Source organism: Musca vetustissima, unplaced genomic scaffold, assembly GCF_032173495.1.
Source record: "Musca vetustissima isolate MV318-11 ecotype Yass unplaced genomic scaffold, APGP_CSIRO_Mvet_v1 utg190188, whole genome shotgun sequence".
Taxonomy (NCBI): Eukaryota; Metazoa; Arthropoda; class Insecta; order Diptera; family Muscidae; genus Musca; species Musca vetustissima.
This window is the reverse complement of record NW_026889286.1, coordinates 1-17,145: the sequence shown is the minus strand read 5'-3', so window position 1 is coordinate 17,145 and position 17,145 is coordinate 1. Positions and strand designations below refer to the sequence as shown.

The window sequence follows — 17,145 nt, the reverse complement described above, 5'->3', positions numbered from 1 at the left end:
ATGGATGACAATGACTACAAAATGTGCGACATATCAGCAACGGCATGTTCAAAAAATGATAATAATGATCAAATTGAGGCAGAAGAAGAAAATGATACTTCATTATGGTCAATAGATGATGATACAATGTTCTACGCTAAAGGTCTAAAAAATCATAGTGCCGGAAAAGGGAAATCCGTTTTCGTGACATGGAATGAAAATTATTTAATGAATTTTGTATTCAAGACATCGACGAAAACAAAAAAGACAACACTAACCAAAGTTCGTTTGACTATGCCCATGTGTCCTGCATCGGATGAACGGGAAGAGATACTTGATATGCTCATACTCGAAATGAATACCTTACTGCTAATGCAAAGTGGCCGAGTGTATTATTTTAGTTCTGTTAAATCGATACACTGTGTTCCATGGTTGACAAATGTACGCTGTATAAGTAGTTGTCCTTATACCCAGTTTAGTGTAATACGACTTAATGGTGAGGATGGTAGTAAAAAACAATTATTGCTGGAAGTATATCAGGATATACCACAATTGGGAAAATGCCCCAGTATAAAAGATGCACTTTGTCACCGTTATGATATAACATTTGATATGGAAAATATTTTCAATTGCGATTGGATTTGTGATCGTTATATCTTGCTATCGTTAATAACGGATGAAGATAATATTGAGTTTTTAAGAAAAATCATATCTATTGGAAATGTTATACGAAGGGCGGATGAAAAACTGACGGTGGAGCTGAATCAAGAAGTACATATTTTTACGGTATCCGGGAATCTTTTTGTTTTAATGGGAGGTAAGTGTTATTTATATCAAAATTATGTTTGGTGTTATATAATTATCTTTTCTTCAATAATAGGTTTTCATGTGGAAAGTGAGGAACCTAAAAATGTTGAAGATCAAGAATATACCATACAATTGCTGAATACATATGCTACCACAATTGAATATATACAGATTGATTGTAAGAAAAATTTATTAATAGTATTACTGGAATCTGGTCACATGGATATATGGTATAAAAGTACAACCGCCTTTGGTTCGGTATATCATTTAAAACATGAAATTGCCCATTTTACACATTACGATTATAATGCATTGGATAATACCTTTTATATTACAAAACCTGACGAAGTAACACAATTACGTTTGATAAGATCCACAGAAATGTCTGAAGGAATGGATAAGTCTGATAAAAACAATGAATATACGATCAAAGAAGTCCACAAATCTGTAAGTGGTATGATTGCTTGTACATGGGTAGAAAGTCTACAACAACTAATTTGTTTAAGCATAAATAATATATTCTATAGATTATGTTTTGATATAAGTAGCAAAGAGGCTGGTGGTAGCAACATCAAGGACTTAGCTGAGGGCTATGAACATTTTAGTAGCCTATACGCTTTGACCAACAAAAAAATGAAATTACTTTTGAGCAGATCTCAAGTAGTTACAAATTTAATAGAATTACCAAAACAATTGCATGAAGCTGTTGAATTGGAATGGCAAAAACAACAACTGTTATCTTTGGGTTATAAAAACTTATGGCAGCATATATTCAAATGTAGCATAGAATACCACAATATGGAATCGACAATTGAATATCAACACCAAGAAGATAATATATTTATAAGAACCACATTCGACAGAGATGTGGCAGAAGAAATTTATATTTACACCTTATTGCGGCTAACAACAACTACAACATCTAAAAGAGATAAACTTTTCTTAACAATAATGCAGTGCACTACATGGTTATTGCAATTAAGTTTTGAAGGTAAAACATTATCAATACAAATACCACCGGAATTGCTAAATAAAAAACTCCATCTGCTTGTAAAATGTTCTACAAAATCTCGACAAATTGTACCCGAATTCTCATTACATTTCTTGGCTTTTGTTGAACATAATTCAACATATATTTGTATACGAAATGAAGTGCCTTGCTGTAAAATAGTCAATACATATCGTGATTTATTTTCGCTAACCCGGCAAATAAATATTTACAGAAATGCAAAATTAAATATAGATTATCAATTGGAAAGATTTCATAAGGCGACATCAGCAACACAAAATCAAACGCTACTCAAACACACTTTTGCTAATATAAACAAACAAGAACTTTTGTCATGTTTGGACCTAAATAGTGAAGGCTATCAAAATGCAGACTGCTTGAAGTTATATTACTTACAAGAGCATGCTATAGATATTAGATGCGACACAAATCGACAACTTGAAATTACAACAGAAAATCCCGAAGCAATGTTTTATTTTAAAATAATGTTAATGTGGAAATTGAAATCAATTGAAAGTATTGATTTAACAAATGCCAACGGCACTAGTCTTCAAAAAATAATGGTATGTAATTGAATTTCTCGTATATACAATTTTAATATAAGTTTTTTGTTTCCCCCCTTAGCATTGCCAATCAGAAATTGAAACTTTATATGGTTCCTTAACATCGATGATGGAAAATGATGCTGCCGATCATTGTTTACCCGCTGTTTCGCTTCATTTAGAAAATTTAACAAAAATGTATATAAAATTGCGCAGTGAATTTGATAATATTTTTAGATGATATTTATTTTTTGAATTTTAGGTGTTAGTATATTTGTTTTTTGTTATTTTTTGCGATAATTGTATAGATCTGTATCAGATAAGAAATTAATGAAATATATAAAGAAAAAATATGTTTTGTTTACATATTTTTTTGTAAATAAACATATATGAAATATATACATACATGTAATATTAAGAAATAAACACATTAAACAAGAAATATTGTTTTAATTTCGCTATCAATATGAAATAAAACAAAATTTTAAAATAAAAAACGACTTATACTATTTTTAGAATAAAAGCTAAGAATATACCGTTTCAATCGATGTTTTATTTCCTTAGATTTTTTGCAAAAATATTTTTATTTTAATTTTCGACAACTTATTTTATTAGCTTGATAACAATTCGCGTTTTTTTTTTTTTTTGTTCAGGTTTTATCGAAATTTGAACTTTACAGGTTTATATTACGTTTACATGATGGAAGCCATATTACAATAATGGAATTTAACAGCTGACTTTCGCTAGCTGGGTGACCTTATTTATCGATCTTGTGTCAAATAAATCCTCATAACAGAACCATAGGTTAAAACGGTTGACCCTATTAATAGGCCTTGATTTGACATATATGTAATGGAATTGGCTAATTTAAATCCACAGTGTTAACAAAAACAAGTACAATGTAAATGTACTATAAACCAAAACAGCACAAATTTGTAATGTACACGCAGTTTAGAGCGCGTTTAGACTACTAAATCCACTCGATCTCAAACAACAATTCCGTAGCGCATACGTCACGTTAATATACAATATGTAATCGGCATTTGAGATGGAGCGAATTTGTAAATTTAAACATAATTTTACAGTCATCAGCCGACATATTTTTGGTATGCAACTATTTTGAATTGTTAAACTCCTTGTACATTAGAACTTTTTACCGGGTTAACCTACTTTATGAGGATTTATTTGACGTATATGCAAAGGAATTGACAATTGAACAAACTGGGTTAACGAAATTCGGTTAAATGTAAACGTACTATTAGGAATTTTATAACATAGTTGCATTTGAAAATATGTCGATTTAAGGCGCGTTTAGACTATGCCTTCTAAATCGACTCGAGTTTTAAATCGAGATATCAACTCCTAACTGTTTAGACTAGTATTTAAAGGAATGAAGTTGATTTGTGGGCTGTTATTTGTTTACGTATGCATACACATTTTACTGCTTCCCTAATGTCTGTGGCAATTTTTCGATCAATACTTTCATAATTTTGTTACGAGCCTTTGTTGTCCTAAATTATAGTTATATATGTAGTTTACATTATACCAGATTTGGTTAACGCAGTGGGTTTAAATTGTCTATTCCTTTGAATATATGCCAAATAAATCCTCATAAAGTAGGTTAACCCGGTAAAAAGTTCTAATGTAAATGCCGTATTATGAATGCAAACAAAAAATACATTTTCAGAAGCTGACATATTTTTGTCAAGCAGTTATTCTGAATATTAACTAATTTTAAAGTACACTTTTAGAGAAGAAAAACAATTATTATCTCGATTTAGCATAGGATTTGCATCAAAACGAGATATTGAGTGGATTTCATTTTGTATGGTAAATCGAGGTAATTTCAGCCCGATTTACTAATAAATAACGCTCCTTTATATTGATTATTAAATACCTTAATAGTTCCGTTCAAGAACCTACAATTCATTCCATAATTATGGAAAGTAGTCTTATTTGAGAAATTTAAAATGACAACCCTTTGATCTATTAGGTCCAAAGTCTTTGACTTTAGGAGAGATGGGCAAGGGGAATAGAAATGAAAAAAATTGCTCGTACCGACAATTTTCTGGCAATTCGTTTTGTGTATTCGTATTTGTTGTCATTTTATATTTATTTAAAGGTGAAAAAACTATTGACATCAAATGAAAGCAGAAATATTCTTGAAACCGAATTGCCTTGTATAGACGCATGAAGCAAGTTCAAAAGGGAACGATAATAATTGCCGCAAGTAAACTCGCCTAATATAAATCAGTACTTAGTTCAAATAAAATGAAAAATAAATTCTATACAATTGCATGTATGTCGATTGCCATATTTTCTAAACCTGCACATTGTTCTCAAGATTTAACTATGGATGTTACAACTTGTATTTATATGTTTTAGAGGCTGGAAACTTCAAAATTTTCATAATATAATTTGTTTCAGCAATTTTTGCTCTGAACATAATCTGTGCGTACATTTGGAAGGAAGATATTATCATTTAAATTTTTAAAACTGAATGTTGTCAAAAGTAAAATTCATGGTACAATTATAAAAGGTAACAGCAAATCCCAGCTGATTTGATTCCAACGTAATACTAGTGTCAATATGAATTTGACAAATTAGGTTTTTAAAAATCACCCAACAGGAAAATTGGGAACGCATACAATTTAAATTTGTTCTTTATTAAATGTGCTCCTGTATTCAATTTACTCAATCTGCCTGCTGGGACAGTCTGAGGAAGCAAATCTTTCTTCATGGAATAACTCGCAATTGCCAGCATTTCCGTACATGTTACACATATAATGGCTCAATTATAGGAAAGATGTGGAAACGATAGAAATATAAATTTGATAGATTTTCATTCATGTTTTTCAATTTTTATTTTGAGGATTCGAAAATATTTCATTTTCAAAATAAAAATAATTTGATGATAATTTGTTTGTTTGTTTACATTTTTCTGTCAAATGAGTTGACACTAGTAGAACTTACAAAAACAAATTTCTATGTGGTTGTTGTATCGTTTTTGTACAACAACACTTGCTGTTACCTTCTATTATTATATCATGAGTAAAATTATGGAAAAATTAGAATCATATGTCTGCATGAGACTACCTTGTATAATTATATCATGCTACAAATATTACAAGTTTTGCTACTTATTACCCGAAACCCGTTCCTGAACCCACAAAACTAGTGAAATATTCAACCAAATTTAAGAGAACTCAAGCAAAATGATGTTCTCTTCGTAAACTTTTTACTTGAGAAATTTGGCCGAGTAAAAATAATAACAAGGAATGGCAACTACTGATTGGCTGTTGTATTGATCTTGAAGTATTGGAAAAAATTTTTTGAAATTTTTATTAGTTTTCGTTCCAGAACATTTCGTATTCTGAGAGAGAATTTGTCATTTTTCTTGCTTTAGACCACGTTAAACACTACATAGACTGAAGTTTACTATATAACTATATTGCCCCAAATCGGATCAAAATTACCCCTTTGTAAAAGTATTAATAATGTGTAATGAATTATGTGAAAATATTGCTTCAAATTAGATTTTATTCTTATAATATTTATATTAATGTATGTATGTATGTTTAAAAAATAAAAAAATGGTCAAGTGAAAAAAATTAAACATTATTTTTACATTTGAGCAAATGTAAGTGAAAATCTTTTTATGTGTGCAACTTTCGCAAACATGATTTTGACATGATGTGTCACATATATTATGTGATTTGTTACTTTGATAAGTTTTACGTTAGCGAAAATATGTTGTATGTGATGTTTGTTGGTCACATTTTTTTTATTCTATTCTGTCTTTTAGATTTTACTCTAGGAGTAAAGCGGTCAAAATTACCGTTTTTAGGCAATATAGATATAGCACATATGAATACGGGAAATGAAAGAGGGGAAATTTTAAAAAGCTGTGTCATTATATATACAGTTGTTTTTGTACTTGAAATTGAAAAACGGTCAAATCTAGGGTTAAACTACTAAATCCACTCGATCTCAAATACCAACTCCACAGCGTTTATGTTTAAAAAATGACGCTTTAATAGTTATTTTTTTGTATAGTAAATGACGCAAAATTGTGCCGGTTTTAGGAAATAAATGAGGCAACAGCGCTAAATACTGACTTTTTTATCGTCTAAACGCACCTTTAGCATTTAAATCGCAATGAAAACTGTTGGTCTAACGTATAACTTTTTATTGTTTTTCACTACACCGTGCGTACAAGCAGTGCTGCCAGTTAAATTTCATGAAAAATCGTCAATTTTTCAGAAAAAAATCGGCATAATCGGCATTTGTATTGTTAAAAAACGGCAAAAAATCGGCAGCATATAATTTATAAATAAATTCATATTTTTTTGGTTTATAACAAATCAATGTTGTTTATTACATTAAAAAAAGATAACAAACTCAATTCTGTATAAAAAAATAACATAAAAGGTTCATTTTTCTATACAAAATGTAGATTTTTCTAAAATATAGTAATTATTATGTACACTAGTGAGATCTTTCAGATTTACGTATAACACAGGTATTAAGGTCATAAAAATAACTTACAAACTAGTACATATTTTTATTACACATTTTTAGTAATTCATTATCAATTTTGATATTAAAACAATTTGAATTATGAGCTTCTAATTTTAGTTTTGTTAAGGTTTACCTGACTAAAAATTCGTTCCACATTTGCTGTGGAGTGTGGAAGAACCATAATTCTTTGTACAAGTTTAGACAAAACTGGAAAAGCTAAATTGGAGTCCCCACGTTTATTTCTGAAAAAAATTTCCAAAAACTTTTTAAATTATATTCTGCATTTTCAAAAATTTCTTCAAAATTCAGAAAGTTTAACTCCCTAAACTCGGAGTGTAAAGATTTTCCTTATTCGATGTAAAATGTAAACTAGACAGAGTACAATGCTGACAAAAAATGCAGATCTAGATCTAAGCCATTGAAAACGGCTGCGGTGAGTCGCCGATAGTTATAATGATTTAAAGCTGCCAATTTTATATGTTTGTATGGTAACGCCGTATTAAATTAAAAAGTTAGGCAATTTGTGTCGATTGTTGAAATATCGGCAATTCTGAGGCAAAAATCGGAAAATCGGCATTTTCCATTTTTAGAGTGAAAAATCGTCAAAATGCCGATAAATCGGCAAATATGGCAGCCCTGCGTACAAGTAAACTTTCCGACAATTCGATCTGGTAACTCTATTCAAACATATGATTTATGTTTTCCGTTTAGTGTCAAATTAGCTTTTTGTATTTGTTGCTATTTCTTATCGAAGACAAGGTAAATCCAACCTCTGTCTTGATTTTTGTGATAATTTATAACGAAAAAGAAGTGAAATCATGTCTCGTTTTAGTGGAGCATTGCAATTAACTGATTTGGATGATTTTATTACACCATCTCAGGTAAGAAGAGACTCAAATGTTTGTGAAAAATACAATTTAACACATTAATGACAGCTGTGTACTATTTCGTTGTAAGGAGGGAAGTCTAGCCAATTAAAATACATGAATGACCACAGCTGGAGGGAATAACATATAGAAATCTAGAAATCCGGCAACTGGAAAAAGTGTTTTATTAGCGATAAAGAATTTCAAAACGAATATTTTTCCAAATCCAGCCAGGCTTATTTTGGCATAAGTACGTCTAATGGAAAATGTAGCATATCGATAATCATAAGGTTGTTTAATAGACCCAGCAAGTATATCTGGGGAAATTTTAATTTAAAGGCAAGGGAGGGGGACATCATTTGGTATTACAAAATGTGGAATAAAAGTCTACATTGTAATATAATGTAATCTTAATGGTCTTAAAGGCCTTGTAATAATTTCATTGAATTTTGTTTCATTAGACTCGTGCTCGAGGATTTTTTATTTTGTTCATTACAAAAAAGCTAAATTGCATTTTTTTTGATAAAATCAATTTATTTTAGGAATGTATAAAACCAGTACCAATCGAGAAGACCAAAACAAAGACTGGTGCAAAAATATCCATTCAAGAAGATGGCTATTATGAAGAAACCGAGGTATGTATAATGTGATTAGATATTCCCTTCCCAAAATTTAACATTATCCATATTTCCCACTAGGCTGGAAAACAAAAATTACAAAAAGTCGAAATAACACTACAAGATTGCCTGGCCTGTTCGGGTTGTATTACATCGGCTGAAGGCGTTCTAATTACCCAACAAAGCCAAGATGAAGTTATGAAAGTGCTGAAGGAAAATCATGAATTGAAAGCAAATGAAAGCACTTCTCATCAAGCTAAACTTATTGTATTTACAGTAAGTCAACAACCAATTGTAAGTTTAGCACAACGTTATGGTCTACCGGTAGAAAAGGCGGCAGAACATTTTTGTGGTTATCTGCGGCAGCTGGGTGCCGATTATGTTCTAACAACAAAAGTTGCTGATGATTTGGCATTATTGGAATGTCGAAATGAATTCATAGAACGTTTTCGTGATAATGCACCCGATAAACCGTTTCCAATGTTATCCTCATCATGTCCCGGTTGGGTATGTTATGCTGAGAAGACACATGGCAACTTTATATTGCCATATATTTCGACAACACGTTCACCCCAACAGATTATGGGAGTTTTGGCCAAACAATTACTTGGTCAAAAGTTGAATATTTCTCCCGAGAAAATATATCACATAACAATAATGCCTTGTTATGATAAGAAACTGGAGGCATCACGTTCAGATTTCTTCGATGAGGCATTAAATAGTAAGGATGTTGATTGTGTTATAACATCAAGTAAGAATATTGAGTTCATTATATTATTATATATCAATTATATTTAATTATATCAATTAAATATTGTTTTATTTCAGTTGAAATAGAACAAATGTTAGATGACAAATCATTGGATAGCTTTCCATGTGCCGCATATGATTGGCCCTGGGGAGATGCCAATGCAAATGATGGGACACATGTATGGGCTCATGGTCTAAGCACATCTGGAGGCTATGCTGAATATGTGTTTCCACAGGCAGCTAAAGAACTATTTAATGTGGATGTAAATACAGTGGAATTTAAGACATTGAGGTAAGGAAAAATTAAAAAAAAAATTGATTGAAATTTGAGGTAAATGAAATTGAAATAAATATATAAAAATAGAAATAAATCATAAATATTTAAATGTATTTTCTCATTACCAGAAATCCCGATTTTCGTGAAGTCTCATTGGATGTCGACGGCAAGACAATTCTTAAATTTGCCATTGCTAATGGTTTTCGAAATATCCAAAATTTAGTACAAAAACTGAAAAGAGGCAAGGTGCAATATCATTTTGTCGAAGTGATGGCATGTCCTTCAGGTATGACACAAAAACATAATTTTATAAAATGAAAATTAAATACCTACCATTTTTTTAATAGGTTGCATAAATGGTGGCGCACAAATTCGCCCACCCACAGGACAACATATACGCGATTTAACGATGCAGCTTGAAAAGTTATACCGCGAATTACCACAATCCCAGCCAAACAATGCAACGACGAAAACCATTTATAATAACTTTTTTGATGGTTCCCATTCCGATAAGGCAAAAGTTTTACTGCATACCAACTATCATGCTGTTGAAAAAATGAATACAGCATTAAATATAAAATGGTGAAATGTATATTTAGAATTTTTTGTTACTCTAGATAAAATAGATTGGGAAAAATAAAATGTTAATATTTGTTTAATACAAAATGAAAGTTAGTTAGGGAAAACTGCCAGGTACGATGTGCAAATTTGGATGAAATCGGTTACTCCCTTCGAGAGTTATCGTGCAAACCAGTCGGTCAGACAGTGGGATGGACAAACATTGTGAATCGACTCCAAATAGTATGAAACGGATTTGGCCCAAAGAAACATGGGGTTTAAAACCAATATTAAATTAGCCCTATAGCTGAAGATATAAAAAGGCGTGAAAGGAGTCCGCCAGATTGTTGTGGTTTCTCTTATATTTTGTTGAAAATTTTACTAGTCTTGTGGCTGCATGAACGTGTATCGAGTAAAAAATTGTAAATTACTGTTTTACTTGTGAAAGGGCTAGAGGAACAGTTCAAGAGAATTCCACAGGCACCAACCCAAAAGGTTATAAAGACCACCAAATTCTAGTAGGTTATGTGACCAGTCATCCCAGTGCGAATTATCCTGTGGAATTCTCTGAAAACACGACACACAATAGCTTCGTTCGTTTACTCAATAATTTGTACAATTTATTACAAAATGTTCGTTTATCTAAAAGTCCAGTAAAAAAGAGTGAATTGAGAGAACAGATTTGACAGTTTTGTTACTGAGTATTGCAAATTCTTACAAGGAAAAATTTACTCAGTAAGAATTTTCTTGCACCATCAGCTGTTTTGTTATGTTTTGTAAACAAACAAAATTGTTCTCAAGCAAATTTATTGTTTTGTGAGTCTTATATTGATTTTGTATCATTAAACATTAAAATGGGTGAAGAAAACGCAAGTATTTATAATCAACATCAATTTTCCGCTTGTTTTCTTAATCAGCTGTGTCGAACAACCTTTTTACTGGATGTCGTTCCTTTACTTTTTGCAACTTTCTGTCTTGAAACCAAAAATTCGTATTTTACTCTCTGCAAATTCTTACTGAGTAAATGTTACCGGGAAAGTAAACGAATGTTTTCAGTTCAACTTTTTATTAAAGGCAGCCAATAAAATATATGGTCTGTTCTCGTACTGCAAGAATCTACTACTTTTTACTACGATAACAAATTTTCCTTTATGATATCGAAGAAAATAGTAAAATCGAGTAGTAGAGAAATAGGAATTGCAGAAATTTATTGTGTGTTAGTGTTCGAATACAATACATAGTTGTATTTTAACGTATAAATAATGATTCAAGAGCTATGTCAGAACATTATCCTTTAAGGACAATTTTTACGAACATTCTTGTATCTAACAAGTACTCGGAATGTCAAATTACAACCAATTCTGTAGGAAAATGAGACGACAAGAGACGACAAATTTAAATGAGGGCTATGTCAAAACATGGACCCACATAGAACTGTTTCTGCCAAGATATTTTTCCATGCTTGAAGAATACAAGGTAGAACAAGTTGAGATGAATTAAATAGCAACTATGTAGGTAATGACTTCTTTTGTCAAATATAAAAAAAAACATACTAACGAGTGGTTGTGTTTTTTGACACATTTTCAACACATAACTAAAACACGAAACATTAATGAAAGGTCAAGATTTCTTCCCAAAATCCAGTAGGGAATACCATGAAATGTTAGTTTCATCCATATCAAATTAAATTACTTCCAAGCGAATGCGATCAGTCCTGATTTATATTAGGCGAGTTTACTTGCGGCAATTTTTATCGTTCTCTTTTGAACTTGCTTCATTCGTCTATACACGGCAATTCGATTTCAAAAATATTTTTTTTACTATGTTCTGGATTGGTACATGGTATAATAATAGAAGGTAACAGCAAGTGTTGTTGTACAACAAACGATACAACAACCACATGGAAATTTGTTTTTGTAAGTTATACTAGTGTCAACGTCGTTTGACAGAAAAATGTAAACAAACAAATAAATTATATTTATTTTGAAAATAAAATATTTTCGAATCCTCAAAATAAATTTTGAAAAACATGAATGAAAATCTATCAAATTCATATTTCTATCGCTTCCACAACTTTCTTATAATTGATCTATTGCCACTTATATGTGTAACACATATGAAAATGCAGGGAATTGCGAGTTATTCAATGAACAAGGATTTGCTTCCTTAAACTTTCCCAACAGGCATATTGAGTAAAATGAATACGTGAGGACATTTAATAAAGAACAATTTCGAATTGTATGCGTTCCCAATTTTCCTGTTGGGTGATTTTTAAAAACATAATTTGTCAAATTCATATTGACACTAGTATTACGTTGGAATCAAATCAGCTGGGACTTGCTGTTACCTTTTATAATTGTACCATGGGATTGGTATTTCAAATTACTGACATTACAAACAAAATTCACAAAACGAATTGCCAGCAAATTGCCGGTACGAGCATTTTTTTCGATTTCTATTCCCCTTGCCCCTCTCTCCTACAAACAAAGACTTGCCGCAATTAAACTCACCTAATATAAATTGGGACTAACAGCCTGTTTTTGTAAAATTCCAAACGAACGAATTCGAGTGACTTACGACCAAACTCCTTGGTTTTGAAAAATATGTCATTTATTTTTGTTTTGAATCAGAAACTTTTATAAACATAAATAAAGGTTTGGTCGTAAGTCACTCGAATTCGTTCGTTTGGAATTTTACAAAAACAGGCTGTTATAATAATTTTCATTTGCATTAAATTTCAATATATTTCAATTTAATTCGAATTTATTTGCTAGGATACTCAATACAAAAAACACCCATACCCAAAATATGTATTTTCATTTGATAAAACAGGCCCTTTCCTTGTATTAATTATATCATGATTTTTACCCTTCATGAAACCGCAATACGAATTTTCGAAATATCGACAATGAAAATAAAGATAAAAACACTTTTCCCTGTATTCACAGTAATGAACGGAATGAACCGTTGATATGCGACTAGTTCACACCATTTCTTTTCAGTGAATAGTTGTATTGAACTCTTTGGTACACGAACAAAACAACTCCGACTTTGGATCAATTCCATTGATAAGAACAAACATAAAATTTAGCAAATATGACTGAAAAAACTGTAAGGCAACGACGTGTACAAAATACGAATAAGCAAAGTGAATTAAAAAAGGATAATAAGGATATACGGAAAAATAAAATGTTAGTATAAACAGAATAGAGTCGCATGCAAAAAAGTAGTCTTCTAGAAACAATAATGCAATTATTAGAAACTTATAAGCCTAAAAGTATGCAACATAAAATATATCTAACAACAGCTATAATTTTCGATTTAGTGTTGCAATGACAACTAAGATTGGAAGACAATTGACACAAAATTCAGAAACCCGCCCAGGATTCTATCTGATGTATAGATCATATTAGAGGACGAAAATATAAAAAAAAAAAATAAATTATGACTCCATCAAAAATTTAATAACTTTTCTTTCTTAATTCTAGTGCTGCCAACAATGAAGAGCTAAGAAAAGCCACCGGCTCATTTAAACATCGTCTATGGACACGTGCCGTTGTGGTCATTTCAGTGGCTGTGATTGTTTACTTTTACAAAATTGGTCAAACGAAAGAAACCAAATTTGCCTTAGTTAAAGAAAACTTGGCTTTGCGAATGCAAAAGTTCAAATGTTCCGAGGAGTATGAAAAAGAAATGCAACAATTTCCCCAATGTGTACCAACGAAATGTGGTCGTTTTGTGGCAGATAAATTAATTGAATCGAATGAAGTAGAACAACTATTGGAGATGGCAACAAATGTTATCAATTTAGCGGGATCTTCTGGTGGGGCATCTATATTGGACATACAATCGGGTGCATTATCCTATGGTGATAAATTTCTAAATATCTACCAAATGCCAGAGGCAAAGGAGCTGATAACGACGGAGCATTTAAGGACGTATAATGTAAGGAGAATATTGTTTTCGATTAGTTAATAATAGTAAGCTGGGTTTCGTAACCGTAAGACCCAGATGAGGTGATCGCAGTAATATGCTTGATTGTAATTCTAACATTTTCTCTCTTTATTTTCTAGCTGGTTAAGGGTAAAATAAAACTAGCAATAGCTGAGCATTTTGGCATTGCCGCTGAAGACTTGCATTTAACATACCCCACATTTTTCTCAAGAATAACAAATGCCACAGCCAAAACCATACACGATGAATATTGGCATGAACACGTCGATAAGGTACAAAAAAACTCATTTTTTACAATAAATGGACATATTTTCTTTTTAGGAAACCTATCCATCATTCCATTACACATCTTTGTTGTATTTAACAAGCTTCAAAAAGGACTTCAAAGGAGGTCGTTTTATATTCGTTGATGGTCAGGGTGAAAATCGTACAATATCCAGCGTGGAACCCAAAAGAGGTAGAGTAAGTGCATTTACCTCGGGCTGGGAAAATAAACATCATGTGGAACAAGTTAGCGAAGGCACAAGGTAAATTATAGTTTGTCATTTGCTAATGATTTCAATATTAATTTCGTGTCTATATTATTTCCACAGATTTGCTGTTACCATATCATTTAGCTGTGACAAGAAATTTTCCATAAGTGATCCAAAAATGCCGGCATTAAAAGAATAAATTCTAATTTTTAGAAAAAGAGTAAAAGATACGTCTAGCCACAGAGAGTCTATCCACCGCACCAATACATATTCCTTATCAATTAAAAAGAAGTATTATTTATTAAATTTAGTTCTAAATATATTGTTTATATACTTGAAATAATATATAGCAATCTTAATTAAAAAATATCATATTCTGTCTACATGATTTATTTGGTAAATATATTTTCGAATTTCTTATTCCTTAACTTAATTCCAAATTTTGAAATTTATCAAAATCGTAAAATCCAGCTCTTACTTGTCGTCCACCAAAGAAGCGACCATTAAGATCTACCACAGCTGTTTGCAAAATTGTCAATAATGTTTTTTAGATTATAAAATTAAAATCGAATGGTATTGTGTCCACAACTTACCCTTAATGGCACTTTCCATACGCTTAAATTCTACAAATATTTTGACGGCATCTTCTGGCGTCGTACCAAATGCTTCGTGTATTAACACCTTGACAACTTCTCCATATTTGGTATTGCATTCATCTTTAACTTCGGGTTCTAGTTCATCATCCACATCGCCTGGGCCTACCATGTTCTTTAAGTATTGGAAATTTTGTTAGTTTCGAGTATTAATTGAAAATCAAGTCTCAAATTAATATGAGTATATATAAAACTATTTATTCAACATTCGAGTCCATGGTTTGTATCATAAGAATGAATAGCTCATACTAATAGCTAGAACAAACATATTTCTGCCAGACATATGGTCTGTTCCCGTACTGCAAGAATCTACTACGTTTTACTACGATAACGAATTTTCCTTTATGATATCGAAGAAAATAGTAATATCGAGTAGATTCTTGCAGTACGGAACAGACCAATAGTAAGCACAACTTACCCTCAATAAAACAACTTTGCTTGGGGCTTTCATAATTTCTGTTATACTTGGATTCGAATTCGATTCACCACTTGCTGACGAAGTTGATGGCGGTGGTGGTGCCGCCGGAGGAGCCATGTTAGCAATTGGACTAGCTGCAGCTGGGCTACCACTCCCTGCTGCAGGTGGCGTTGGCGGAGGCAAGAATACATCACGTTCATGTATAATGCGTCCGCCACGCTTTGAAGTCTTTTCCACTTGCAAAGCCATGGACATACCCTGCTCTTGCTTGCCCAAACCTTGACCATCTTTAAAACCATATTTGGCCATAATTTTGGCCGCAACTGAACTAGCAGAATAGGGTATAGTAACGTTCGACGATGGATCACCCTCATTGGCAATTGAGATTTCCTGCAGTGAGGGAGGCGGAGCAATGGCCACACCACCTTTTGCCTGTCCACCAACACCAGCCGTCGTTGTGGGTGGACTATAACGATCTTCATCGGTAATACGCTGTCCGAAACCGCTAAATTTGACCGGTGGTGAATCGCGATTACGTGAATTTCTACGATTACGTTTACGATCACCCCGATCGTTTTGTTCACGTCCACGACCCCTATCACGGTCATCATTACGATTTCTATCCTTAAGACTTTGCCGCTTCTCTTTTAGTTTTTCATATTCATTTGGCCATGCCGGGTCATATTCATCGACAAAATCCCAGTCATCGGTTTTTATGTTCTCCAAAGAAGGCACCAATGGTTGGGCCTTGATTATGGGTTTTGTTTCCGATAATGGCTTGGAAACGGTTATCTCCTCGGGCGATTGAATTTTCTTTGCCTTTAAATTAACCACTGGTGTCATTAACTGGAAAAAATCAAATAGTTTTAATAGAGACTATATTTCCAAGTATTTCATTTACTACCCACCGGTTTCTTAGGCTGCTCCTTGGTTGTGGCCTTTTTTATTGCCAACTGTGTTTGCAACATTTTAATACCCGAAGACCAGCCATCGATTTGTGAGGCTTTGGGTTTTGTATCTATGTCATCATATAAATCCATGCTTTTTAAATATTTTTCAGTTTAATTTCTTCTCAATAATCAATGTTTTCTATTTGTTTACTAAAATCTTCACGTTCCATTAAAATATTGAAAAACGTTCCACTTTCTAAAGAATGGGAGAGAAAACAAAATGGCCAATAAAGAAGAATTTAAAGTAGGATGAAATATTAACGAATGAGTTAAAATTCCTGGAGTTTCCAATTAACGGCCATTTTAATTAACCAACAACTTAAATGTTTGGACGACCGTCAAACTGCGCGGCTTAATTGGATAGTCCTTAAAGTCTACTTTTAATTAGACATAGCTCACATACACAAAATTTACCAGATTTGTAAATATTTCACAAAATAAACACATTTTTAGCCTTTTACGGGTTCTTCCTCTGGACGACCTTCCCATTGGAAGATGAGCCATGAATCTCTCGTAATTATGAACACCTATCTGTTGCAAATTGTTAAATTATTATCTAGTATAAAATTGAAAATAGACTCATCACTGGAATTAGTATTGCTGATTCCCTGATGGAAATGGTGAGCATTAGCATCACATTCTAGGGTGTATTTGCTTCCTCCAGCTCACTTAGCAGCTTCGGGAGAATTTCTTCAGGTGGACCCGGCTCCTCGTAAAGTAACCTGAAAGTGGGGTTAAATTTTCTTCACAAAAACAAAAAATACGATCTTA

At 32.2% G+C, this 17,145-nt stretch overlaps 4 protein-coding genes across 4 annotated transcripts; 3 read left to right on the top strand and 1 right to left on the bottom strand.

The window, feature by feature from the left end:
* Window positions 1-2,578, top strand: LOC133336982 (uncharacterized). The gene is made up of 4 exons (XM_061545243.1): window positions 1-800; window positions 876-1,147; window positions 1,178-2,358; window positions 2,420-2,578. The coding sequence occupies exons 1-4, from the start codon at window positions 1-3 to the stop codon at window positions 2,576-2,578; spliced, it is 2,412 nt and encodes an 803-aa protein (XP_061401227.1).
* A 5,095-nt stretch (window positions 2,579-7,673) lies between these two features.
* LOC133336977 (probable cytosolic Fe-S cluster assembly factor GJ13047) lies at window positions 7,674-9,954 on the top strand. The gene is made up of 6 exons (XM_061545235.1): window positions 7,674-7,739; window positions 8,267-8,359; window positions 8,423-9,092; window positions 9,170-9,383; window positions 9,497-9,654; window positions 9,716-9,954. The coding sequence occupies exons 1-6, from the start codon at window positions 7,677-7,679 to the stop codon at window positions 9,952-9,954; spliced, it is 1,437 nt and encodes a 478-aa protein (XP_061401219.1). The 5' UTR covers window positions 7,674-7,676.
* A 3,068-nt stretch (window positions 9,955-13,022) lies between these two features.
* LOC133336978 (2-oxoglutarate and iron-dependent oxygenase domain-containing protein 3-like) lies at window positions 13,023-14,576 on the top strand. Its single transcript, XM_061545236.1, has 5 exons — window positions 13,023-13,117; window positions 13,415-13,871; window positions 14,000-14,152; window positions 14,202-14,407; window positions 14,474-14,576. The coding sequence occupies exons 1-5, from the start codon at window positions 13,023-13,025 to the stop codon at window positions 14,550-14,552; spliced, it is 990 nt and encodes a 329-aa protein (XP_061401220.1). The 3' UTR covers window positions 14,553-14,576.
* A 194-nt stretch (window positions 14,577-14,770) lies between these two features.
* Window positions 14,771-16,464, bottom strand: LOC133336976 (splicing factor 45). Its single transcript, XM_061545234.1, has 4 exons — window positions 16,333-16,464; window positions 15,425-16,270; window positions 14,947-15,121; window positions 14,771-14,872 (listed from the first exon to the last, which is right to left on the bottom strand). The coding sequence occupies exons 1-4, from the start codon at window positions 16,462-16,464 to the stop codon at window positions 14,778-14,780; spliced, it is 1,248 nt and encodes a 415-aa protein (XP_061401218.1). The 3' UTR covers window positions 14,771-14,777.
* Between the last annotated feature and the right edge of the window lie 681 nt (window positions 16,465-17,145).